Below are 21992 nucleotides of genomic sequence, written 5' to 3'. Positions count from 1 at the left end.
AACTGTGGCGAAGTAAAATATTGTATTTAAACATTATAAAGGCGATTTTAACAAAAAATATTCCTTTGGTTTTCCTTAAATAAACAAAATATATTATATTAGAAAACCAGTTTCTAAAAATAATATAATAATCGTTTTGTTTTTAATTTTAAGCAATATATTTTTTTTATAAAATTATTTATTAAAATATACATGGAATATATAATTATATATTACAATAAGTTTCCCTTCTATTAGGCAATATCTTTCGTTGTCAAGGATGGCTGTTGCTAATTCCACCATGCCTGATTCTGCTCATTGTAGGCTGGTATAATAATCTCGAATGTCCCCCATGAAACGATCGTGAAATGTCAGAAATTTAAATGCAACATCAGCTACAATAACTGTTACATTTAAACACTTATCAAAATAGTATCATAGTAAGACAGTTTTCGAGACACGAGTGAGACACGAGGTGAAATGTTCTTACAGAATAGCGCTGTTGATAAAAGTTATTACAGTTCTCCTATTTTATCATCGGAAATCTTCGTATTTCCGAATGTACCCGAATCTAAATTCCCACGTGTAGTAAATATCAGATTTATTAGTGCCTTAATAACTTCAAGTGAGAACTAAGTACATATCGTTTGTTTGTTTTGATTTCCACGTGAACGATATGGAGCTGTAAATCTACTTACAATATTATTAACTCATTAATAGAAAAAAACTTGATTTATCTTTGATGAGGTTTTTATTTCTTTTTCCTTGTAATTCTGAATACAAGAAGCTTTAGGAAACAATTTTAAAATATAATTATTTTTATTACCTGTTATATATGTGACGTGACCCATCCTCTGTAAAATAGCAATACATAAAAATCTGTCGATGAAATATCTATCGGTCGAAATGACTTTAAACATATTAAATAACGTGTATTAGCAACTCTACATACTTCCTTATCATAATAAGGCAAAAGATTGCCGAGTGCCACTGATAAATATAATATGAGCTTATGTACATATTACATAGTAAATATGAGCAGGGAAATGTCTCCGTTTCCCGAGACCGAATTATATATCATATTCAACAGTTATTTGTCTTCCGGGAAAACTTCGGAAGTCTCGTGTTTGCTTTAAAAATTTCATTAACGGTTCTCGCAGAAATGATCCCGAATAAATATTTCTCTTGACAAAACTAATTTTGCGTCATACATTGTTTGAGAGCTACCAATATTTTATGTGTTTTTCTTATGGAGGATTTTAAACGGCATTTTTTGTCGTTGCTTTTTTTTTAACGCGGTAAATTGGCGCTAAAAGACGCGTACTTTACGATAGTTTTTTTATGATTTCTGTTAGTTATATTTATAAGTAAAGGTACTAATCAGTCAGGCATTCGTCAGCTCTTGTTTAATGTGATCGGAGCACAGATCAAAGTGCTGTGTTTATTAATGAAATAATTGTAAATAATAAAACGAATACTAACGCCATCCTTTTTAAAAATGTTATTGCCTTATTCAGCATAACTTATAATATATTATTATATATCATTAATAAGTTGTGCAGACCGGGTGGTGGGATTCCATTTTCTTCCAGGATTCCAGTTCTTTAACATGTAGTTCTAATAGGTTACGTCATAAGTCACTATTATTATTTGAGTATGTACAATAAAAGGTTCAAAAGGCTTCACAGAGACATTTGATTTTATAGCAAAGGTTGGCTGGCGGGCAAATTGGCCATCTGGTGGTAAGTGGTCGCCACTGTCAACACAATGGTGCCGTAAGAAATTTTAATCATTTTATTATTACCTGTTTGACGGCAGAACGGTGAGTAGGTGGTAGCGACCCTCTCACTTCCGTTCCTTATTTCTCTCAGAAGCTTTATAGCCAAGCTGTAGGATATTCCCAAGCTGTTTTTTCGTAGTAATCGTAGTAATTTTTTTATACCCTTTTAAGTAAGTTGTTTAAGTTGGCAATAAGGTATTTAACTTAAAGGGGCACTCATGAGTGTGCGAAACCGCAGCCGCAAACTGGTATCTAAACAAACATATAATCGCTTAAAATACAACCTTTTTCTATTTCCATCTCATTAACCGGTCCACAGACAGTTTTTCAGACCGTAAGCTAATTTCGCAAACGTTATATCTGAGTTAAGTAAATACTGAATTTTGTTTTGGTTCCGTATACCTACGTCGCCCACGCATTTCTTATTGGAGGCATAATTTAACAATCCCTTCTCATTAGTTAACTAGGCTATCACTCACACAAGGGTATCGACTACAGGTTTTTTAATGGTTAGTCTATAAATTAATTAACGTATAGATACTAGCTGAACCTGCGGCTTTACCCGCGCGAAATTTATAAAACACAAGATGGAGGTTCGAAAAATCTGTTCTTAGCGCATGATCTTATACGATCCTACCTGAAAAATTTCGAATTTGTAGGTGTTATGAGATTTCACGATTAAGCATTGAGAGGTATTACGCTTTTATATAAATAGATTAAGAGTCGGCCACACCATCGATACGTGGCAATAGATATATAGATAGATACTTAGGTGTAGCTTTGTGACTACAAATTTCATATTATCGTTATTAGTAACTTTTATCAAGGTATTTGTGCGAATACGACTTGTGTAACTAACGTTTAATTCGATTTTCATATTAAAAAACCTTACAAACAGTTACCGTGAGCTGCCTCTTCTGTTCTGTGATATTGGTGGCCAGTCAACTTCTTAATACTTACTTAAATAAAGAACTTAATTTAAAGGAACTTTACCTAACAAGATTATAATTATAGAAGGTAGACCCAACTTTAAAAACAGCTTATTGTCAATTTCAAACGAGCGTGAATGAGTTCAGTCGCAAACAATGCTAGTTAGTATTTTTTTTAAATATGATAAAAATTCTCTGTTGACCGAAAACAGTCTTTTTTTATTCCATTCGTTCAAAGAGAACATCTATAAATCAACAAACAATTTCTTATTGAAATCTCTACAAAAGATGTTTTTACAAAGTGTGTTGATTCATTATAATTTTCTCGGAATCCGGTAATAACGTAGATGACTCTTGCTATGGAATGTCTTTGAGAGAACACGTCTATCCCGTTACTTGCATGAATTGAAATTTAGAAAATTCTTCATTCAAGTAGACTTATAAAAGCACTTTTAAGTGTCATGCTAGAACTTTGAATTAAATTTAAAGCTACCACCGGTTCGGAAAGTAAATTCTACCGAGAAGAACCGGCAAGAAACTTAATAGTTACTCTTCCACCATTTGATTACAGAAAATGTCAGTTAAATGCATTTAGAATTTTATAAAATCAGTAAATAATAAGTCCTTGTTTTTTTATCCTGAATATAATCTTGTATTGAGTAATAATAATAAGTATCCTACATTTATCAATGTTTTTTTGACATGTGCTATAATTTTTGAATCTTATTCTTCGTGTGCTTCATTAATTAAGATCTTGCTTGATCTAAAATGTTTGCCCAACCACTGTATCTTCGACAATGGCTCAGTTAGAGGGCAGTCGGAATATTGAGTCTTGTTATAATTTGATTTTGCAAATTTTTTATAGGCTAAGTTAAATACGATGTTTTTATGATGTTTTTTGAAAAAGTATTCGTTACAAATGAGAACATTCTAAATTGCATTACATGAAACATATTTTTAAACTCTAATTATGATACCAGTCTAGTCTAGTCTGAGACAATTTTACATGCCATTATTTTAGCTTCACGTAATTTGCTAACGTATTTTCTTGTTTTATTCGTTTTAAGCCCTCGTTTATCTAATATATTTATTAATTTCGTTTTCGTACGCAGCATTTCGTTAAAAATAGTTTTCGCATACATTTTTTTGTGTACTAAACTCTGACTATAATAAGAGATTAAATTATAATTACTCAGCTCAGTTGTACTTTGAGAAAAACCTTTACCCTTTTTTTTAATTCGAAATGAAATCGGTTCAAAGAGGAGAAATAGGGAACAAAACTGTTTTGTCTTTACCTTCTTATATATAGAACTAGTTTCGCCTGCGGCTTCGCCAGCATATTAGGGCGGTCAAAGGTTTTATGTATATAGCAAGTCTATGCCCTTCCTTGGGGTCCAAGCTTCATACCAAACTTTCATTAAATTTAGTTCTGAGGTTTAGCCGTCAAACCGAAACAGACACACATACAGTAATATCAAATTTATAATATTAGTAAAGATTATGATTTTTCTGCAACAAAAACAGATTTTGTATATTCTGATATTTTATTCCAGATATGGACAAACAGTTCTCGGCTCAGCCGGAAGATGTTGCAGCGAGATCGGGCCAGCCATTGTCCATACCTTGTCGCATAAGCTCCGGCCCCGCAGCCAACGTGTCCTGGACAAGGGACGGTGTAGCTCTGCCACAAAATAATAGGTGAGTCTTTGGAATTAAACCATAATAATTGTGTTCGTAATTATTTTCTTCTTTTTTTTAATTTTTATGACCGTGGCCGTTTGTGTGTTCAAATATTTTTTAAAACATACATTGTCAATAAAAAATATTTTACATATACATATAATTCACGAAAACGAGTTCAAATGAGAAACAAGATTTCCACCCAATCAGACATACTATTTAAATACACATAAATAACAAAAACGCAAAAGAATATTGTATCATATGATATTGACAAAATTAGTACCTTAGGCACAGACTATCACGCATACAGCCATGAACAAAAAAAGGTTTTATATCAAGACGAGATTACGCAAAGCCATGTCATTTGTAAAAGTTAATATCTCTCATTTGTCTTTACAGATATTATTTCCTAAACAACGAATTGCTCATCACAGATATTGAAAATGAAGATGCTGGGATATATAGGTATGTATACAAAAATTGGAGTTTACAGTAGCAGTACACTCACATAAATAAGTATTTATACGGTACACTCACTTGTATAATTCAAAGTACCACATCGAGTTAGAGAGCGCTGAACACTAACAGCATTTTTTATTTAAATTTCGGTAAATGACAAAACTTAAACACTGCCTTAAATGTACTTTAATGTCGTAGGGTTTTTGTTCAAGCCCGTTTGAGTGGTTTGCATCCTCTCATCTCAAATATTCTACCGCTAAACAGTAATACACGAAGTATCGTATATACTATCATTCTGTTCCGTTTTGAAGTGTGAGTGAGCCAATGCTAGTTACACTGGCACATACACAAGTAATCCTGTCCATTACGAATTTACGTGAATATGTCTCAAGCCAACACCAAACGACATTGTAAAAGCGTGATGGAAAAATCTCTAAATATTTAAATATCCAAAAACTTAGGAAATAATTAGTTTTATGTGCTGTATAATTTGACCCTAAATATTGAGGCGAAGACTTTAAATTTCCATAACCAAATAGTACTTTATCAGATATCATATTTACGAATCACAAAAGATCCAATAAAATAAATAAATCCTTACAATATAGATCGTGTCCGTGCTGAATAGTAGTAATAATGTTATGATTAGCAATTACTAGTATACTTTAGACGAAAGCTGTTTCACGAAATTGTTAAGATATTTCAAAAACATAATACATATCACATATTAAATTAAATTGTCGTGTTATATCATCGTCACAAATATTAGGTACTCTCAAACGCATAGACAGACGCTTGTTGGGAGCTCGTTTTATACTATTTGTAAATAATACTAGTAATTCAATTTAATCCTTCAGCAAAACAAACCAGAGTTCAATTAACGTTACCTCATGCTTCGGTTCTCACGATTACGTAATGCCCAAGCCCCTTGTCAGTGTCGTGTTTCTGAACGAGCGACACATTAAACCCTAACATTCCTTAAACATTTTAGGACGAAAGTCTATTTTAGAGTATTTAAACTTGAATAGTTTATTTGATGAAGCGAAAATAAGTTCTCTAGTTGATATTACACTTCATTATACTTGTGATATATTCGTCTATTATATTAGTATTATTATACTAGAAAATGTCCATCATTTGGGACTTAACTGTATTTTACATTTAACTCTTTTTTTAAATCTTTTTATTTTCATCTCTGATCAGGTGCATAGCAACGAATAACAACGCAAATAAGACCCGTACCAGTCGGGAAGGGAAGGTGACAGTTACGGAACCAGTTAACGAGGAACCCTCTTTCCTCACTGTGCAACATGAAGATCACAGCGCTGTGCCAAAAGGGGATAGTATACTTCTCCTCTGTCCTGTTCTTGGATGGCCTAGACCCAAGGTATGGAAGAAATGTGTTCCCTTACACATTGGCAACGTTAAACTTGATTACATAAGACGTTAATAACAAGAAATCGTATCTTGATAATGCTTTCCTCCAATACAGCGCTTAAAGCGCTCACTTAAAATTACACTGTTTAAGCTATCAGCCTTTATAATGGTGGTTATTGCGTTTGTGGTACTTGCTATATCACTGATTTATATTTTTCTAGTTAATATGGGAACTAACGCCACCTGGTGGAAGAACGAGTGAGCTGGAGGTGACAAAGGAAGTCTTGACTCTCTCCAATTTCGATTATGACCAGGAAGGTGTTTACACGTGTGCTATAGAGGGTCACAGCGATTTAGTCAAGGTAATTATATAAGTCATTTTTTTTCAATTTTTGTCTGTCTGTCTGTTTGTTGCGGCTAATCTCTGGAACGGCTGGATCGATTTTGACGGGACTTTCACTGGCAGATAGCTGATGTAATAAGGAGTAACTTAGGCTACAACAATAACTTTTTGCTGAATTCAAACGCGCATAAAGTCGCGGGCACAGCTGGTCTTTTCTTCTAGAAAGGAGGTGATAGCATAGCAGTGGCACACTTGATGCTCTCAGTCTGTATTAAATTCTACTGATTCCTTTCAGAGGTTTGTTACTTAATACACATTTCATCAGCATGGATTTCAACTAATACTATATTTTCATCATTTTCAGACTTTCAACGTGAGTTTAACAGAACCAGTGCGCATTACCCTACCGCCGCTCCCGAAAGAGGCGATGCGTGCCAGCACCGTACGCTTCAATTGTACCGCAGTTGGCAGACCAGAGCCTGAAGTCACGTGGTACAAGGACGGGCAGCGGCTAACTCTGGCTGGACGGGTAAGAGTACAGTATTATGCATGTGGATAAAAAACTCGTGTAACTTTAATATACTTCAATCGGCTCCAGCTCCATTTTCTAGAGGTATATAGCATTTTTAGTTTTTTCTCAAACAAAAACTCAATGTTAAATTCAAGTTTTAAGGTTAACAGGTTTACTATCTAGAGCACTTAAAATCGTTAGATGCAAACTTTCCGATCGAGTCTAATCGCCGTCCAATGGGATTAGGAGAATTTGGAAATAGTGTAGTCCTTGAGTTGCAGTTGTAAATGGCCGCGGTTGCGGAAATTCTTCAATGGGACAATATTAATTCCTTTAATTTATTATACCTATTATAACGTTTTGGCAAATATGTCATCAGGAAAGGTTGAGTGATGACAAAATGTCCGAACGCGATTAGAAAAATGAAGCTGGAGATCGAAATCAGTGCCCTAGAAAACACGGGACGAGTTTATTCGTTGGACGGTTAGATGTTGCCATGGCGATGACTATAATCATTAATTGTTCGTTGTAGATAAATTTACGAACGTCCGCCGATCGCAAGCGCATCGAGCTAGTGATAAGCGGTGTTACTTCGGCCGATGCAGGTGAGAGCTAACTGCTAAGGAGAGTTTTGAATATAGAATGGCATAAACTATTTATGGATATGCCGGTTATAAGATAATTGTTATCAAAGAACAGTATATGTTTTTTAAATTTTGTATTTACTTACTCAAATCTATAATGACAATATTGTTAATTTTAAAACACGTAATATAAATTATTGAATATATATTAGTCATATAGAGAGATTCAAATAATACATAAGTCTAGTCCAAGTACTAGTCCAGCTAAACGAGTGGTCGTGTGCGCAGGCGTGTACCAGTGCTTCGCGCGCAGCGGGCGGCGGCAGGCGTCGGGCTGGGCGCGCCTGGACGTGACGGGGCCGGGCGCGGCGGCGCCGGGCTCGGTGCGCTGCGCGCCCGCCGCCGCCGCCGCCGTGGCGCTGCGCTGGCGCGCCGCCGCCGCGCGCGTCGTCACCTACACCGTGGACGCCACGCCCACCGGTACGCATTCGCTCGTAATATCGAATTCATGTTTCCCTACCTGAATCTGCGGTTTTACCCGCGCGAAATTTATAAAAAATTACTTATAATGCATAAACTGCACGTCACATTGTACCCCCTCGAGAGATGATTAAAAAAAGTAGCCTATGTCCTTCATCTAAACTATCTCTTTACCAATTTTCATCAAAATCGGTTCAGCAATTTAAGCGTGAAGAGATAATGAGACAATAAATGAGTCCAAAATTATATCCTAAGTTAGTTGCTTGATAAAAAAATATGTTATAAAATAATAGTAATCACTAATTTTTAATATGCTAGTTCTTATATTCGTATAGTGATATTCAAATAGCATAGTAATAATATAATCCGTTTTTTCTTAAAGTTAAGTTAAGGTAGGTTTTTGATAATATTTTTTTACTTCTAGACAAACATGGCGTAGCGATCACGGGACAACCACACCAAAACACCGAGGAGATCGTTAGACTTAGAGAACCATTGAAACCTTACATCTTTCAAGTAAGATATATTTTTTTTAATGTTTGGAAGAATTGAAGTAAAGTAAAAATGTATTCGTAATATCCTTCATTTTGAAGTTCATAAGGTTTGGTTTTTATGTATAGTATAAATAATGCATTGTTTTTCCGCAGGTGCGTGCATATATCTCGTCGCCCACAAACAAATATATCATACCAAGCGATATGTCGGAGAGTGTCGTGTGTCAAGGACAAGGAGGTAATGACATGTTAAAATTCGTTTTAGAATCACTGACGAGCATTCCACCAAATATTTAGCTCTTTAAAATCGTAATATAATTTATTAAAGTATGCTTTTATATGCCGTCTTTAAATCTCATGTTACAACATTCAATTGAATTAAAAGCTACAGCATTCTACCGAGAAAACCCAAGAATCTAAGTTTTTCTCGTACTTTATTAACTATAAAACAATCAATATGAATTTGTACAAGCTCGTCTGGATAAATACGTCTCATTCATAAGCTATTCTACCGCCAAACAGGAAAACTTAGTATTGATTTGTTTTGGTATGAAGGATGAGCGAGCCAGTACAGGTTCAAGGGACATGACATCCTACGGTTAGTGGCGCATTGGCGATGTAAGGAATGGTTAATATTTCTTACAACGCTAATGGCCGCCACCAAGTGGCCCATTTGGCCGTCCGACATATATGCTATAAAAAAATGTCCTGTATGATTCATTTGTATAACCAAAACAATGTGATGAACTTGAAAATAAATTTATATTTTTGTCGAATTTCGCTAGAATAAAACTTTGCCTTGCTCAGTCCATGGTTATCCTATTTAAACATATCCATAATCATCAAATCTATTTACAGTTCCAATAAAATTAACAAAATTAGAAGACGACAAGGTGCTGGTGTCTTGGAAACAGTTCGCAGATGAAACTCCAGGAGTCATGGAGTGGATTTTACAGTATCGAAGCGAGAACGAAACACATGATGAAGAACACAATATTACTTTGGCCGCGAAAGTCGTCAACTACACATTGACAGGTATTTATCGAATAAATATCGTTACTAACGCGTCACTCTTATGGACTGTATGTGCTGTAACCCTCCATCGTCGTTAACAAGCTTCCATCCAGCTCTTCAAACAACTTACTCATAATATTAAATGACTAGACTCAGTCATGACTATCTGCTGTTCAAATGATTTACGATACCATGTATTTTTGTTGAAAAATGTTTAAAAATGTTTTTTCAGTTAGCGGGGTCCTGATATATAATTATTAATTTTTGGTCACCAGATTGTTTTATAAAATAAGTACAATGGTTATATTTCCAGCTCCTCCATCTTCTCCGCTCTTGGTGCGACTGCTGGGATCGCGAACCTTGGAGTGGCTCCCACAGAACCTGACGCTGGTGCCTTGGTTCTCTACTACCACTGCGGGGCAAGATAACGACGACGGGTGAGGTTCTGGTCTCCAAGACTATTTTTATATTATTGTTAACATAAATTATTACAAAGAACTTTATGTTTAAATATATTTTTCATTTTTTAGTTATATGAAATGTCTAAAAATATTGTGATTGTATATACTACGATTAAGTATTATTTGATGGTAGGTAGGGGCAAATCTGCCTGACTAGGTACATCCCATTAGTCCTATATATTACTTCCAAACAGCAATACTTCGTGGTGAAAGTGTCAGTGAGCCAGTGTAACTTCAGGCACAAGGGGTATAAGGTTTACAAGGTTGGATTGGCGATGTAAGGGATAGTTAATATTTCTTACAGCGCAAGCTTAAGGATGCCCCAATTTACATGTACGCTTACCCAAAAAAATTAACCCTGAAACTTATTATATTAATTAGTTATGAAGAAATTATTAATTTATGTATCATCTTCAGCGTGGTAACAGTTCTACCTCAAGACCTAGAAGTGACCGAGGTGGGGGAACGGTGGTTCACACTGAAATGGCGATGTGAAGACGCTTCAAGATACACCTTCATGGTTTGCGTGAGGAGAATCGATGGCTATGACGAGTGTCAGGAAAGGTACTCGCATTTTTAATGGTGCTTTCATATTTTAAAGAAAATATTGTAAACGTAAATGTGACTACTCACAAAGTAGTTGCAGAGGTTTGACAAGAAGCTGTGACTTATAAATCAATACATAATACTATTATCGTGACTTCAATAATTATAGATCTATTCTGACGAAGGTGCGACCTTCCGCGTAAATTTATTATTGGAGTGCATTAGTATGAGTGACTCTCGTGCTTATATGATCTCTCAGTGTGCGTTTGGCGATTTGCTAAATAGTATAATATTTCAGCTACAAAACCATTACGACTATAGAAGGTCTCCAGCCGGATACTGAGTACGAGGTGCGGGTGCAAGTTCGGATTCCGGGCAGAGCACGGGGCGGTGCATTCACGGCGCCTTACCACGTCACTACACAGCCGGAGGGTATGAAATTTATGTTCTAACTATGTCAATTTATTATGTGAGTCTTTCTTGGATTGACTAAGTCAAGTAAGTTCTAGTTAAATATTGTAATCGATTTGAATTTCATATTGTAAGTGTTAAGGGCATAATTTCGTTCCACATGGGGTCGCGGCTCGATCGATGCTGGTATTAAATTCGTTAAAAATGTTTTCCGCGAACGAAAAGTTTGACTTTAAAGGATATTTTGTGGCTCATCTGAGGCCTCAAATTTTACAAAAATAGTCAATAAAAGGAGGTTACGCCACTATGGCACCATGGACCAGTCAGATTCAAAAATGAGATGGCTCGATGGAATTGACAGATATCCCTCGGGTGTTCAGGTCCTGCGAGGGTTATTCAGGGTAACACTGTTGGGTCATCGTTCTTTCTCATCTGTAAAACGAGTCACCTAATCCTGTACGTATAATGCGCACCGAATGTCCGCTCGACGCAAAGTAACCCGCACGTACGCCGCGGCAGGTCCGCAGCGCTTCAAGGAGCTGTCGTACAAGTTCGTGAACGCGAGCGCGCTGCTGGTGTGGTGGCGCGGGGCGCGCGCGCGCTACACCGTGCGCCACAGCGCGCAGCTGCGCCTGCCCGTGGAGCAGTGGGCCGCCGTGGACGCCGACGGCACGCAGGCGCTGGTGCGTACCCCTCCGCCGGCCGCGGCGCCGCCCTCTCGGCCGCCCTCGAGTCTCTGGTGACCGTTGTGGATAACTTTCAGATCAACGGCATCGAGCCCACGGAGCAGACGTACGTGATGGTGACGGGGTACGAGCCGCTGGCCTACAGCCCCATTCTGAACATTCCCGCGCCGATGAAGGAGTTGGGTGAGTTGAGAGGTCGAATTCTCGGAAGTACCACATAATTCTTTCATTATTGCTGACAATAAATTGTCTCATTACCGGAAGTGTACGAAACAACAGTGAGGTAACTAATATATTTCGAATGAAAGTTCTGCCACAAGTGTATCCATTGGCTGCAATAGATCTGCGTGAATACGCTTCTAATGTTCTCCTCAGAAGTGGAACTCAAGCAATAGAATATTTTAAAGATACTAGTATAATTGTTGAATATATTTTAATATCACTTGTAAAGAATCAATAAATAATTAAATATAATTCAGAGGCCAAGGACCTGAAGTACGCGTACACGGCGGCGGGCGTGCGCGTGTGGTGGGGCGGCGCGGGGGGCGCGGGCGGCGCGGGGGGCGCGGGCGGCGCGGCGGGTGCGCGCGCGGTGCGCTTCGCGCAGAACATCACGCAGCCGCTCGACGACTGGCGCGTGCTCAACGTGACCGAGCCCGACGTGGAGGTGCGTCCTTACACTTGATACTCCACAACCTTTTTTGTGTATTACATGTATTGTAGATTTAGTCCTTTCTAAAATCGATTATGTGTATAACCTATAAAAGTAATTTATCAGGGTAAAAATTATACATTTTATTTTAATACAGAATTCATTTAAATCCACGATTCATACATATTTTGGTACAAAAATTAAGCGCTGACTGAAATATATTTTTTCGTGGTCTATTAATATTCTTTATTCTGTCTTTAATTTCACATTAACTTCAATTAATATGTCATAAACAGCCACGAGATACTGCCAGTAAATATCGCACTCTGTATTGAATTAACCAGAATTTGATTACGGGTTTTATCATATGCAGTATTTAGTACCTAAATAACAGCATTGAATGTTACTGTCGGTGCAGCTGACGAACCTCGACCCTAACCTGCCGGTGTACGTGATGGTGACGGCTGCGGGCGGCGGCCGGCGCCAGCACGTGCTGACGGTACCGCCGCGACCACCCGCCGCCGTCGGTGATCACTTCTACTACTACATAGGTGGGTGACACTAATACTATGGAAAGAGACTTTAAATACAAAACATCATTCGATCGACATCAGTTATTAAATGTTTTATGTTTGCTGTATGTTGTAAAAGTATATATAATTAGTCCATTATACAATTATCCGTGCATGGGTTAGAAATTTGATTTTATAATGTATATATTTCATGACTTTTTTTTTATTTCACTTCATACTTCATGATAAATCACAACCGCATGCAAAGATTTACAAATAATCACAACCAATTCGTAAATTCGAACCGTGCAGGTACGAATTAAGAACGACTTCTCTTCTGCCGCTCTTGTTTAATTTAAAATCGGATAAAAAACATTGTGATTTAATGATGAACATTTATGTCAGCTTCAAATAGCTTTATTTATAAATTATAGAAGTTTTTGCTAGATTCTTATTTGATAACAATTCGTTGGAAACATATCACCACAAAGCAATACAAATTATTTATATATTAACTGGTGGAATGAACTATAGTACTCTCATTACATACATATTATAATTATTAGATAATGTGTATATTTATTATATGTGTGATGAAAGCATTTTTTGAATATCAGATCCATATCTTGGCTTTCATTTCTCTATCGTCAAAATTAAAAAATCTTAGAAAAATATTAGATATCACCAGTGGGAACCACCCACTCAACAGATATTCTACCACCAAACAGCAATGTAATTAGTGTTTTGTTGTGTAGGGGGGGGGGGGGGCACATTCCTATACCATAAAATAAAATTAAAAAATCGTATTTTTTTCTTATTATATAATAAGTATTACACATTTTATAAGAATAATATTTGACGATGTGGAGTCACTGCGTTATCCGGTGTGTGTACTAGAACAAGAGGGAGTTTGAGAGAGTGTTGTGCGCAGGGCTGGGCGTGGCGTGCGCGCTGTGTGTGTGCTGCGCGCTGGCCGCCGTCGCGCACAGGGTTTGGACTCGCAGCAAGGCCTCGCAGCGGTACGCCCCTACTTCTCCGTAACACGTTATATAATATTTGGATAAACTGTTATGAAGTTCGATGAGTCTCTAAATATGTTATTGCTAGAACTAGTGTCGCATAGCATGGATTTATCAATTTGCATGTTCACTGAAAGACAGTTATATCATTTTCATTACATGGAATATGAATGAAAACATCTCATTTTCATCAATGGTATAAACAAAATGAATTATATTAATGTCATAACTTAATCGTCCATGTTACTACTTAGAACCTAATAGCTGAGAGACTTTAAATATTATGTTTTTAATGTATAATATGCCTATTTTAAAAACATATATTTTTATAAAGGACGCGAAGAACGCCCGTCACAACAGTCGAAGGGCAAGAAGAGGAGGGCTCTGAAATGAAGGTAGGTTACACAAAGAGTAATCATGGATAATAATATTTTAGTAATTTTAATTCTACACTAAAACGACATTCATAAGCGATTTAAAAATAGAACAATGGTCTGAAGATGTGAAGATGATGTTAATTATTTTTTTGTTATTTTCTAATATTATTCAATTCTTGAAAATCCCTAAGATATAGCGCTCGGTGTGTGTGCCTGTGTGTGTGTATGTGTGTGTGTGTGTGTAATGTGTCAGATGTTGTGACAGACGGCGCGCGTGTCCAACGGCGGCGCGGGCGAGCCGCTGCTCAACGGGCACGTGCACATCACGGAGAACCCCGCCGTGAGTACCCACACTATCGCTATCTTCCGTATCGTTCTAAATACACTAATTTTCTCTAAAGGAGTTTTATAATAAATCAATCTTAATGACTTTTTTTATTATTTATAAAAGGTAGGCGCGTATTTGCAGCTTGGCTAAATGATGGATAGTGGTCACCTCACCCCGAAGTCATTGGCACTGTAAAAAATATATTAACAATTTCTGAAATCACCACCTAGGGAGCCACCAACCTTGGGAGCTCAGATCCCATTGATGGAGGTACAAAGTCGATGTAAAAAGTGGTATATATAACTTATTGTGCCTTAACTTAGTCTTACGAGAGAAGGTAACCGCTCAAATTCACATGGTCTTTATAAGTATTTCTTGTCATTTTTAACATCCAAATGTGTAAATTAAGAAACCTTCGTATCCATAGTCGAAAACACCAAATGGAAGGATGAAGAAGCCCCGGCGCGCCGAGCCCGCGGCCTACGAGGCGTTCGACGTGTCGCGGCCCGAGCTGGACGCCACCATGGAGACGGTGCTGGACGAGTCCGCCTACAACCTGCTGGACACGTCTCGCCGGCCCGAGTACGACCTGTCGCGCTCCTCGCAGAACCTGAGCGCCAACAACTCCTTCAGCAAGCTGCCGGACGACAACATGAACTCCGAACTGACCAGAAGTACCGAATTCCAACTCGACAACAGCAAAATTCAACCCACGTTGCAGCCTAACGGTTGAAATATAACACGCCGCGGGTTTTCAGAACTACATGGGGTGTAGGCGACCCTAGGCCGGTTCTAACCGGTTACGAATAGTTAAGCTGAATAGGATGAGATTTTGTACAGTTCAGTTTTATATTAGACGGAGGTTTACGACCGGTTTGCGCGAGGATAGCTTGGCGTTTTGTTCCTAATAGACTTTATTTTCAAACGAAGGCTGATTTTAAAGTTAACAATAGTACGGGTATCCAGTTATTTAGTTCTCAGAAAAAAAAATATACACGTAAAGTTATTCTCGCTTAAACTAAACGCAATAGAGTCCATTTTAAAATAAAATTCAAATGTATATAGGCATTTTAGTGCCCTCCGTGGCGTGTATATAGCGTTTATCGGCCTGAGATTATAATCACCGAGACAATAAGGTTAAAATGGCGCGAAAAAAATAACCTCAAATATTTCATTGCGCCGTTAATCGGCTTACCACGTAATTATATAATTATAGGTTGAATACAGTGCCTGCGAATAGTACACACCAAAACACCTATTAAAGTATAATAGTTCACCGTTAGTGCAACTTGAGCGTACAAAATACAGACCAAAATTATATCCAAACAGCCCTTTATTACCTGATACATGTAAATATCTCGAACGTATTTATTGATGTTGAATAACGTATTTATTTCTGATTTTTTTTTTCATAGACAGTTTTTTTAGACAAAGCCTTAGAAGCTATCTGTTATCTTCATAATCTACATTCCACATAAACTATATACTTACTATAAACTATATACGTCACACCACTAATATAATTCTACTTTTTTTTTTTTACTCAAACGCACATTTTTTTTATATATATTATATACCTGTTAAAGTTTTATTAGCAGTTTTTAATCACGCCAAACATTGTTTTTTTACATAGACACGAGAAAAATAAATAAAAAATACGTAGATAGATTAAAAAGATAAATGTAAAAATATTCGAAAAGTTTATTAAAATGAAAAAAAAAAAAATATTACAACGAACTACTGATATTATGTAATGTACGTCAAATAGTTATATAAAAAACTCGTTATCGTTAAAAATGTTACAAAAACGTTATATTATATAAAACCTCTCCGGTGACAATTGAACTTGATTCTTTTTTGAAAATTAAAAAAAAAAGCAAGTTCGTTGTTCATAATTCCATATCACAATTTGAATCTACCTCATTTTATTCGTTGTAAGGTTCTTTTAGATGTTACGATTTTAATGTTGAATCGTTTAAGTTTTTTTCTAATGCCCATCGACAGGCGGTTATACGCAACGGCAAACTTCTGGTTAGATAGTGTTTTTTTTTTTAATTTATTGTAGCTTTTTAAGTTCTGTATTTGAAAAATTCAAAATGTTTGTACATTTGATTTTTAAATACCTTCCATATTAATGTTTACAACAACTTCTGTAGACGCACACGGTTAATTCAGATCACGCCACACTACTCGCTTTTCAAAACATGCGTACATATTTATTTTTATAGAACACGAAGGAAGTATTTTGCAATTTTTCGAAAGTATAATTTTTAACATATAAAAGTTTGATCAATGTATTTAAAATGCAAATAAATTAGCTTTTTTTGTCATAGCAAATAAGGAACAACGATGAATTAAAAACGGAACATTGCAAAGTATTTTTTATTTTAATTTAAAATGAACTATCATTTATATCTATTTATTTTTGTCACGCGAAGCACCTAGGTACAATTTATATATAAAAGTAAGTTGTATTAATAAGCTGCGTGTTTTAAAAGGTCATTATCATAAATACAATTCCACTTTATAAAAATAGTTATTATCGAAACCACACAATATTATATTATTTTGTAATTACAAAATGTTATTGACATATTTCTAGATTAAAAATAAAATTGTGTCTTTTTAAAACACCAACGGCGTTTGTAAATATAATATAAAATCTAAACTCAGTTTAAAATATAATTAAAAAAAGGGGGAATCGCCGACAATGTACCTGAATCTTCAATTACACTAAGCTAACTTAGGTCTAGTGTTAGGGTCTTAAAAGTCTAGAATATTATCTTTGACGCTAGGTTTTTGTCACAGGGTCTTAAGCTTCGATTTTTGGAATAGGGCACGTCGAATCGAGCAGGTTTAAAAATTTTATTTTACGTTTTGTAAAATTGCTTTAGCACGTGCTAGAATTTCGCTGTTGTCTTCTATATTAATGAGGGGTAATTATTATGGCACGTTTCCGCTAAAATTGTTGGCAACTGTTGCGATGGCAACAACAAGTCATCTCAAAATATTGAAAAAAAATATCGTATTTTTTGTAAATTTCCCCGGCATTGAGTTACTCCTCATTAGAAATAAAACAAAATCGTCCATCGGACCAATTACAACCAAACACTGACAATTGCATTATCTATAAAAATGTATTAGTGTTGCCAATTAAATTATATAAAAAAAAATCCACATATAAACTTAAGTAATGTCTTACAAAAACTTTATAATTTCTTGATATATTTAATGAAATAATTGGCAATACTGATTTAAGAATGTTCAAAACCATAGACAAATAGATTAATAATTTAAGAGTAGAGTGTATATATGTCACTAACACATGTTCACGAGTTCACTCGAGGTTGTGTTGTTTTTAATTAATTTCAATCAATTTGTGTAGATTAAGCCATATTGTATTATGTGGTTATATAACTCCACTTTTGTATTACGTTTTTCTATTTTTATATACTACAGTTTTAATTTTAGGTCATGTCGGTCACTTTATAAAATTACACTGTGCAGAATCAATATACTTGTTGAAGTCACTATTATTTCTCCTTCCTAGCATACAATTGACCGACATGTGATATTAATACGTTTCATTTTTCCCTCGAACCAAAATATTAGTTTAAAGCAATAACAGATACCTGAATAACGTACAACATGTATTTATTATCATAAAATAGCGACGGTACAGTCAGCGCCGTTATTGTCTGAAGTATTATTTTAGCACACTTTCGTTTCAGTTTCAAATCATTTTATTCGACGCTGGCTGTACTAGTGCAATCTTTGCTTTGATTAAATATTGCAGTATAAAAAAGTTTTAAATGTTATAAATAAATGGCAAAATTTCAAAATAAATATTTTAAATGGCTAATAATAATAAAATAAAATGATATAATTTATAAATTGAGCATCAGATAGATATTTAATCAAAATAAGGATTTTTATAGAATAAGTATGTAATAATACAGTTAACGAGTACGACTCCAATGATATTAATTTTATATGTATAGCTTTCTTTCATGTGGCTTGTCCGTCCTTGGAGTGAATTACGAACAAAAGCCTGATAAACGTGCCTCGGTAAAATTATTTCGAATCTCATTTTGCAATATTTTATTAATTGTTAAATGACTCAAGAGGGAAGGCAAATAGATTTTATAATCTACGGTACGGATGGGAACTAGATGGCGCTGTTTTAATTTAAACAAAAATAATGCCGACAAAGTTGTCATTAAAAAAGTTATATTATTATTTAAGATATACGATTATTTATTTAAGTTTTATCTATTATATAATATGTTAAACGCGGTTTGTTCGCTTAAACGATATTTGGAATGAAGTTCTTTATTGTACGCTTCACTTGACACTTTTCCTATATTTGTATGTATTTTCTGTACAAGAAGCCTACTGACAACATAAATGTTATCGGTTATTAATTTTTAAAATTTAATAATTTTCAAAATCAATATGTCATATTTAAATTAATAATTACAATTTTGTTAACATACCTTCACATATTTTTCTTTACATTATTAATAATTATTATTCATAATATATTTCAAAGTATCCCACTGATAGTCTTACGAAAATTATGGTTTTTTTTTCATTAATATTAAATACATATGACATATTATTACTTTGAGAAGTTCAACTTAAAATATGTGACGATGTAGGCATTATTACTAAAATCATTTTCGACAATGTTTGAATGCAGCGTTATCTGAGTTACCCTTTGATGGTGTTTTTGTTAAAGAGCGTTTATTTCCATTCCATTATTTAATATCAATAGCAATGTTTATACAACACATTCCACTTATGGCTGCAATAGATTTTCACACTGGATTATTTAGTTGTTTACTGTTTTAGTTGAACTGGCAACACCGTCACGATGAATAGAAATACACTTACAATTATTGTTTATCGTTTATATTTATTTAAAACTTATTTTAATTCTTTAAGTCTTGACGGTGCTGCCATGTTCAACATAATATATTTTAATAATGTCATATCACAATGCAATAGTTTTACAATTATAACGATCATATGAAACTGTTAATATGTTATATAATCAAATTTTCAACGCACGATAGGATCACATAATTATCGCCTTTATTTACTTTGCAATAACGTTTTATTTCGAGTGACGGTGATGTATGTACTTAGACAAATGCGTCCAGTTAAAAGATTTTTTTACACGATTCAGGTTTAATTTATGTATTTATTATAATTTTTTATCGTTTGTCTTTCTTCCATAAGGAGGGATCTGTTTGGTTTTCTCTATATTTTGTTTTGTGTTTGCATACTTGCTTGCATATTTTATATGTTGTTTCAATATTTTGGTACGCGAAAAGTTCGGCTTTAAGGATGACTTGTGATTATTTAAATAGTTTTAACCTTCTTACGTGATCCAAACATACCATTTATAATGGGAACCGATATATTTTATCATTATTGTTTATTGAATTGTTTTATTTTATGAATAAAATTAACTGATTTAAAAATGGAAAATAAATTCAATTTATTTACGTTTTGTTAGTTTGAAATAAGAATTAATTACAAGTCATCCTTACTTAGAAGAGTAAGTTAAGAAGTTGTTGTGTAATTATTATACTTACGATGTAATTATATTGTGTGGCTCAGTAACGAGCCCAGTTTAAGTTAATCGGCTGGAATATTTCGACTTTGTTTTATTTACTTAATCTACGACCAAGCTTATGCATATATTTTTTAAATATCGAATGAATTTAATCAAATTATTTTAATTATTTGGTGATGTTTCTACTGAAATTTGTTACAAATTAATGATTTGTGAAAATCGTCTAATTACGTAACATTTTTCATTTTAATATGTAAACAAAATAAAATTCTCTGTTTTGCGTTAGTCTATATCTAATGTGATATCGATTTTATTATTTATTACAATAACAAAAAAAAATCGAAATATTCTAGTTTTGTATAAGAATAATATAAGATTTCGTCAAAAAAAAAAAACGGGACATGAATACTAAGAATATGTAAAAACTCGTCGATTTTTTTGTTTTGTTACCAGTATCTACTATAACATTCGAGATACCTTTATTCCGTTTTCGAGTGAGTTTCCTAAGGTCCTTTGAAGCAAAAGCATTTATATATGACGTTGCTATATATTGTAATAAATCATTAGTTTTACTTTAACTAAATCATTAAATAGTAACCATAGTTATTCCATAGTAGTTCCATATAATATCTAAAACAAACATTCGCAAGAAAATACCTTAAGCAATTAACTTAACAATATATTACTTTATAGAAACGAGTAAATAATTTGTTCCTAATATTCATGTTTCCGAAAATAATGAATTAGTTGTAAATTATAATTGAATCTACCTCAACCAAATTACCCATTAACGTTGTTTATAAGTGTTCTCTTGAGTCTTATAATTATTACTAATAAATAACTGAATTGTAGTGTTTTTGATAATAAAGTTATTATTAGTTCCAACTTCACATTTTGATATGGTAACTATTGTTACCAAAAATATTGAATGTGGTTGACGGTGTGTTGCTGCGGTATTGTCAAGATTGAAAATGATATTAAATTTGAAAATAAATGCTACCGTGACTTTTATTTCACAGCCCGTAATTAGTATTCAACAAATAAGCGTAACAGTTAATTAACAGCATTTAAATGGCTCATAATTTTCGCCTCCCTTTGATGTTATACCATTTCTATCCAATGAGGATGATGAGACAGTGGCAGAATTTCAGTTAAATTAGATACATTCAGATTTCCTCCATATGTTGTCCTTCACTACTCAGCACAAGATGCTTAACTTGTGCCCAAATCTAAAGATGGTTAATTTTGGGAAGTGCGTAAACCACTTTACCATCATTATGATAAATAAATAATGTATATATGTATTCAAAAGTCTCTCGTCATACTTTCCTACAAGATTTAAGTAAATATATTAGTAAACGCGCTTCAATAATACACAATGGTTTTACAGAGTAGTTTATTTACTGTTTACGCAATTGCACGAGAAGGCTCTGTCGGCAGAGGCGCGAGACGGCACTTTCTTCTTTGCGACGCAGTTTGGCTGCCAGCCGTGCCAAGCTGAATCGCGACCGAGGGCGCTCTCGACGGGGACCTGGATTTATTCACAATATGTTAAAACAAAGAGTATAAATTTAATATTTACTATATGCTTCATTTAAAAAAAAAACCTTTGCGGTTTCCAGTGGAAAAAGATCGTCAAAACAGACCTTCTGCGACTCGTTGCCAAGCTTCTCTGTCCACGTTGACCATGCCCGTAGACGCGCTGCGCCCGAGCGCTGCCTCTTGTGCAAGATCTTGGCTATCCCCTACATCACTTTCGCAACTGATTCGACTTGATCTGGTA

General features: G+C 34.9%; 2 protein-coding genes across 4 annotated transcripts in view; one reads left to right on the top strand and one right to left on the bottom strand.

Annotated features, from left to right (window-relative positions):
* The window catches only part of LOC125067408 (protogenin B-like), a 111487-nt gene extending 95243 nt beyond the window's left edge, over positions 1 to 16244 (top strand). Inside the window, exons 4-24 of one of the 2 annotated variants that reach the window (XM_047676005.1) lie at positions 4242 to 4386; positions 4771 to 4836; positions 6034 to 6217; positions 6429 to 6569; positions 6915 to 7079; positions 7594 to 7666; positions 7934 to 8125; positions 8550 to 8641; positions 8773 to 8857; positions 9478 to 9654; positions 9947 to 10070; positions 10512 to 10658; positions 10939 to 11072; positions 11571 to 11734; positions 11815 to 11920; positions 12217 to 12404; positions 12808 to 12940; positions 13833 to 13920; positions 14255 to 14315; positions 14563 to 14637; positions 15053 to 16244. In XM_047676005.1, the coding sequence (XP_047531961.1) occupies positions 4242 to 4386; positions 4771 to 4836; positions 6034 to 6217; positions 6429 to 6569; positions 6915 to 7079; positions 7594 to 7666; positions 7934 to 8125; positions 8550 to 8641; positions 8773 to 8857; positions 9478 to 9654; positions 9947 to 10070; positions 10512 to 10658; positions 10939 to 11072; positions 11571 to 11734; positions 11815 to 11920; positions 12217 to 12404; positions 12808 to 12940; positions 13833 to 13920; positions 14255 to 14315; positions 14563 to 14637; positions 15053 to 15358 (2846 nt within the window). In that variant the 3' untranslated portion in view covers positions 15359 to 16244. The remainder of the gene's footprint in view (positions 1 to 4241; positions 4387 to 4770; positions 4837 to 6033; positions 6218 to 6428; positions 6570 to 6914; positions 7080 to 7593; positions 7667 to 7933; positions 8126 to 8549; positions 8642 to 8772; positions 8858 to 9477; positions 9655 to 9946; positions 10071 to 10511; positions 10659 to 10938; positions 11073 to 11570; positions 11735 to 11814; positions 11921 to 12216; positions 12405 to 12807; positions 12941 to 13832; positions 13921 to 14254; positions 14316 to 14562; positions 14638 to 15052) is intronic. The other variant, XR_007119726.1, reaches the window with a different exon arrangement.
* A 5198-nt stretch (positions 16245 to 21442) lies between these two features.
* The window catches only part of LOC125067334, a 35728-nt gene continuing 35178 nt past the window's right edge, over positions 21443 to 21992 (bottom strand). For both annotated transcript variants that reach the window (XM_047675874.1, XM_047675875.1), the window contains exons 16-17: positions 21856 to 21986; positions 21443 to 21740 (exon numbers count right to left, since the gene is read on the bottom strand). In XM_047675874.1, the coding sequence (XP_047531830.1) occupies positions 21610 to 21740; positions 21856 to 21986 (262 nt within the window). In that variant the 3' untranslated portion in view covers positions 21443 to 21609. The remainder of the gene's footprint in view (positions 21741 to 21855; positions 21987 to 21992) is intronic.

This window comes from Vanessa atalanta, chromosome 11, assembly GCF_905147765.1.
Source record: "Vanessa atalanta chromosome 11, ilVanAtal1.2, whole genome shotgun sequence".
In the NCBI taxonomy this organism is placed as follows: Eukaryota; Metazoa; Arthropoda; class Insecta; order Lepidoptera; family Nymphalidae; genus Vanessa; species Vanessa atalanta.
This window is presented reverse-complemented; position numbering and strand designations above follow the sequence as displayed.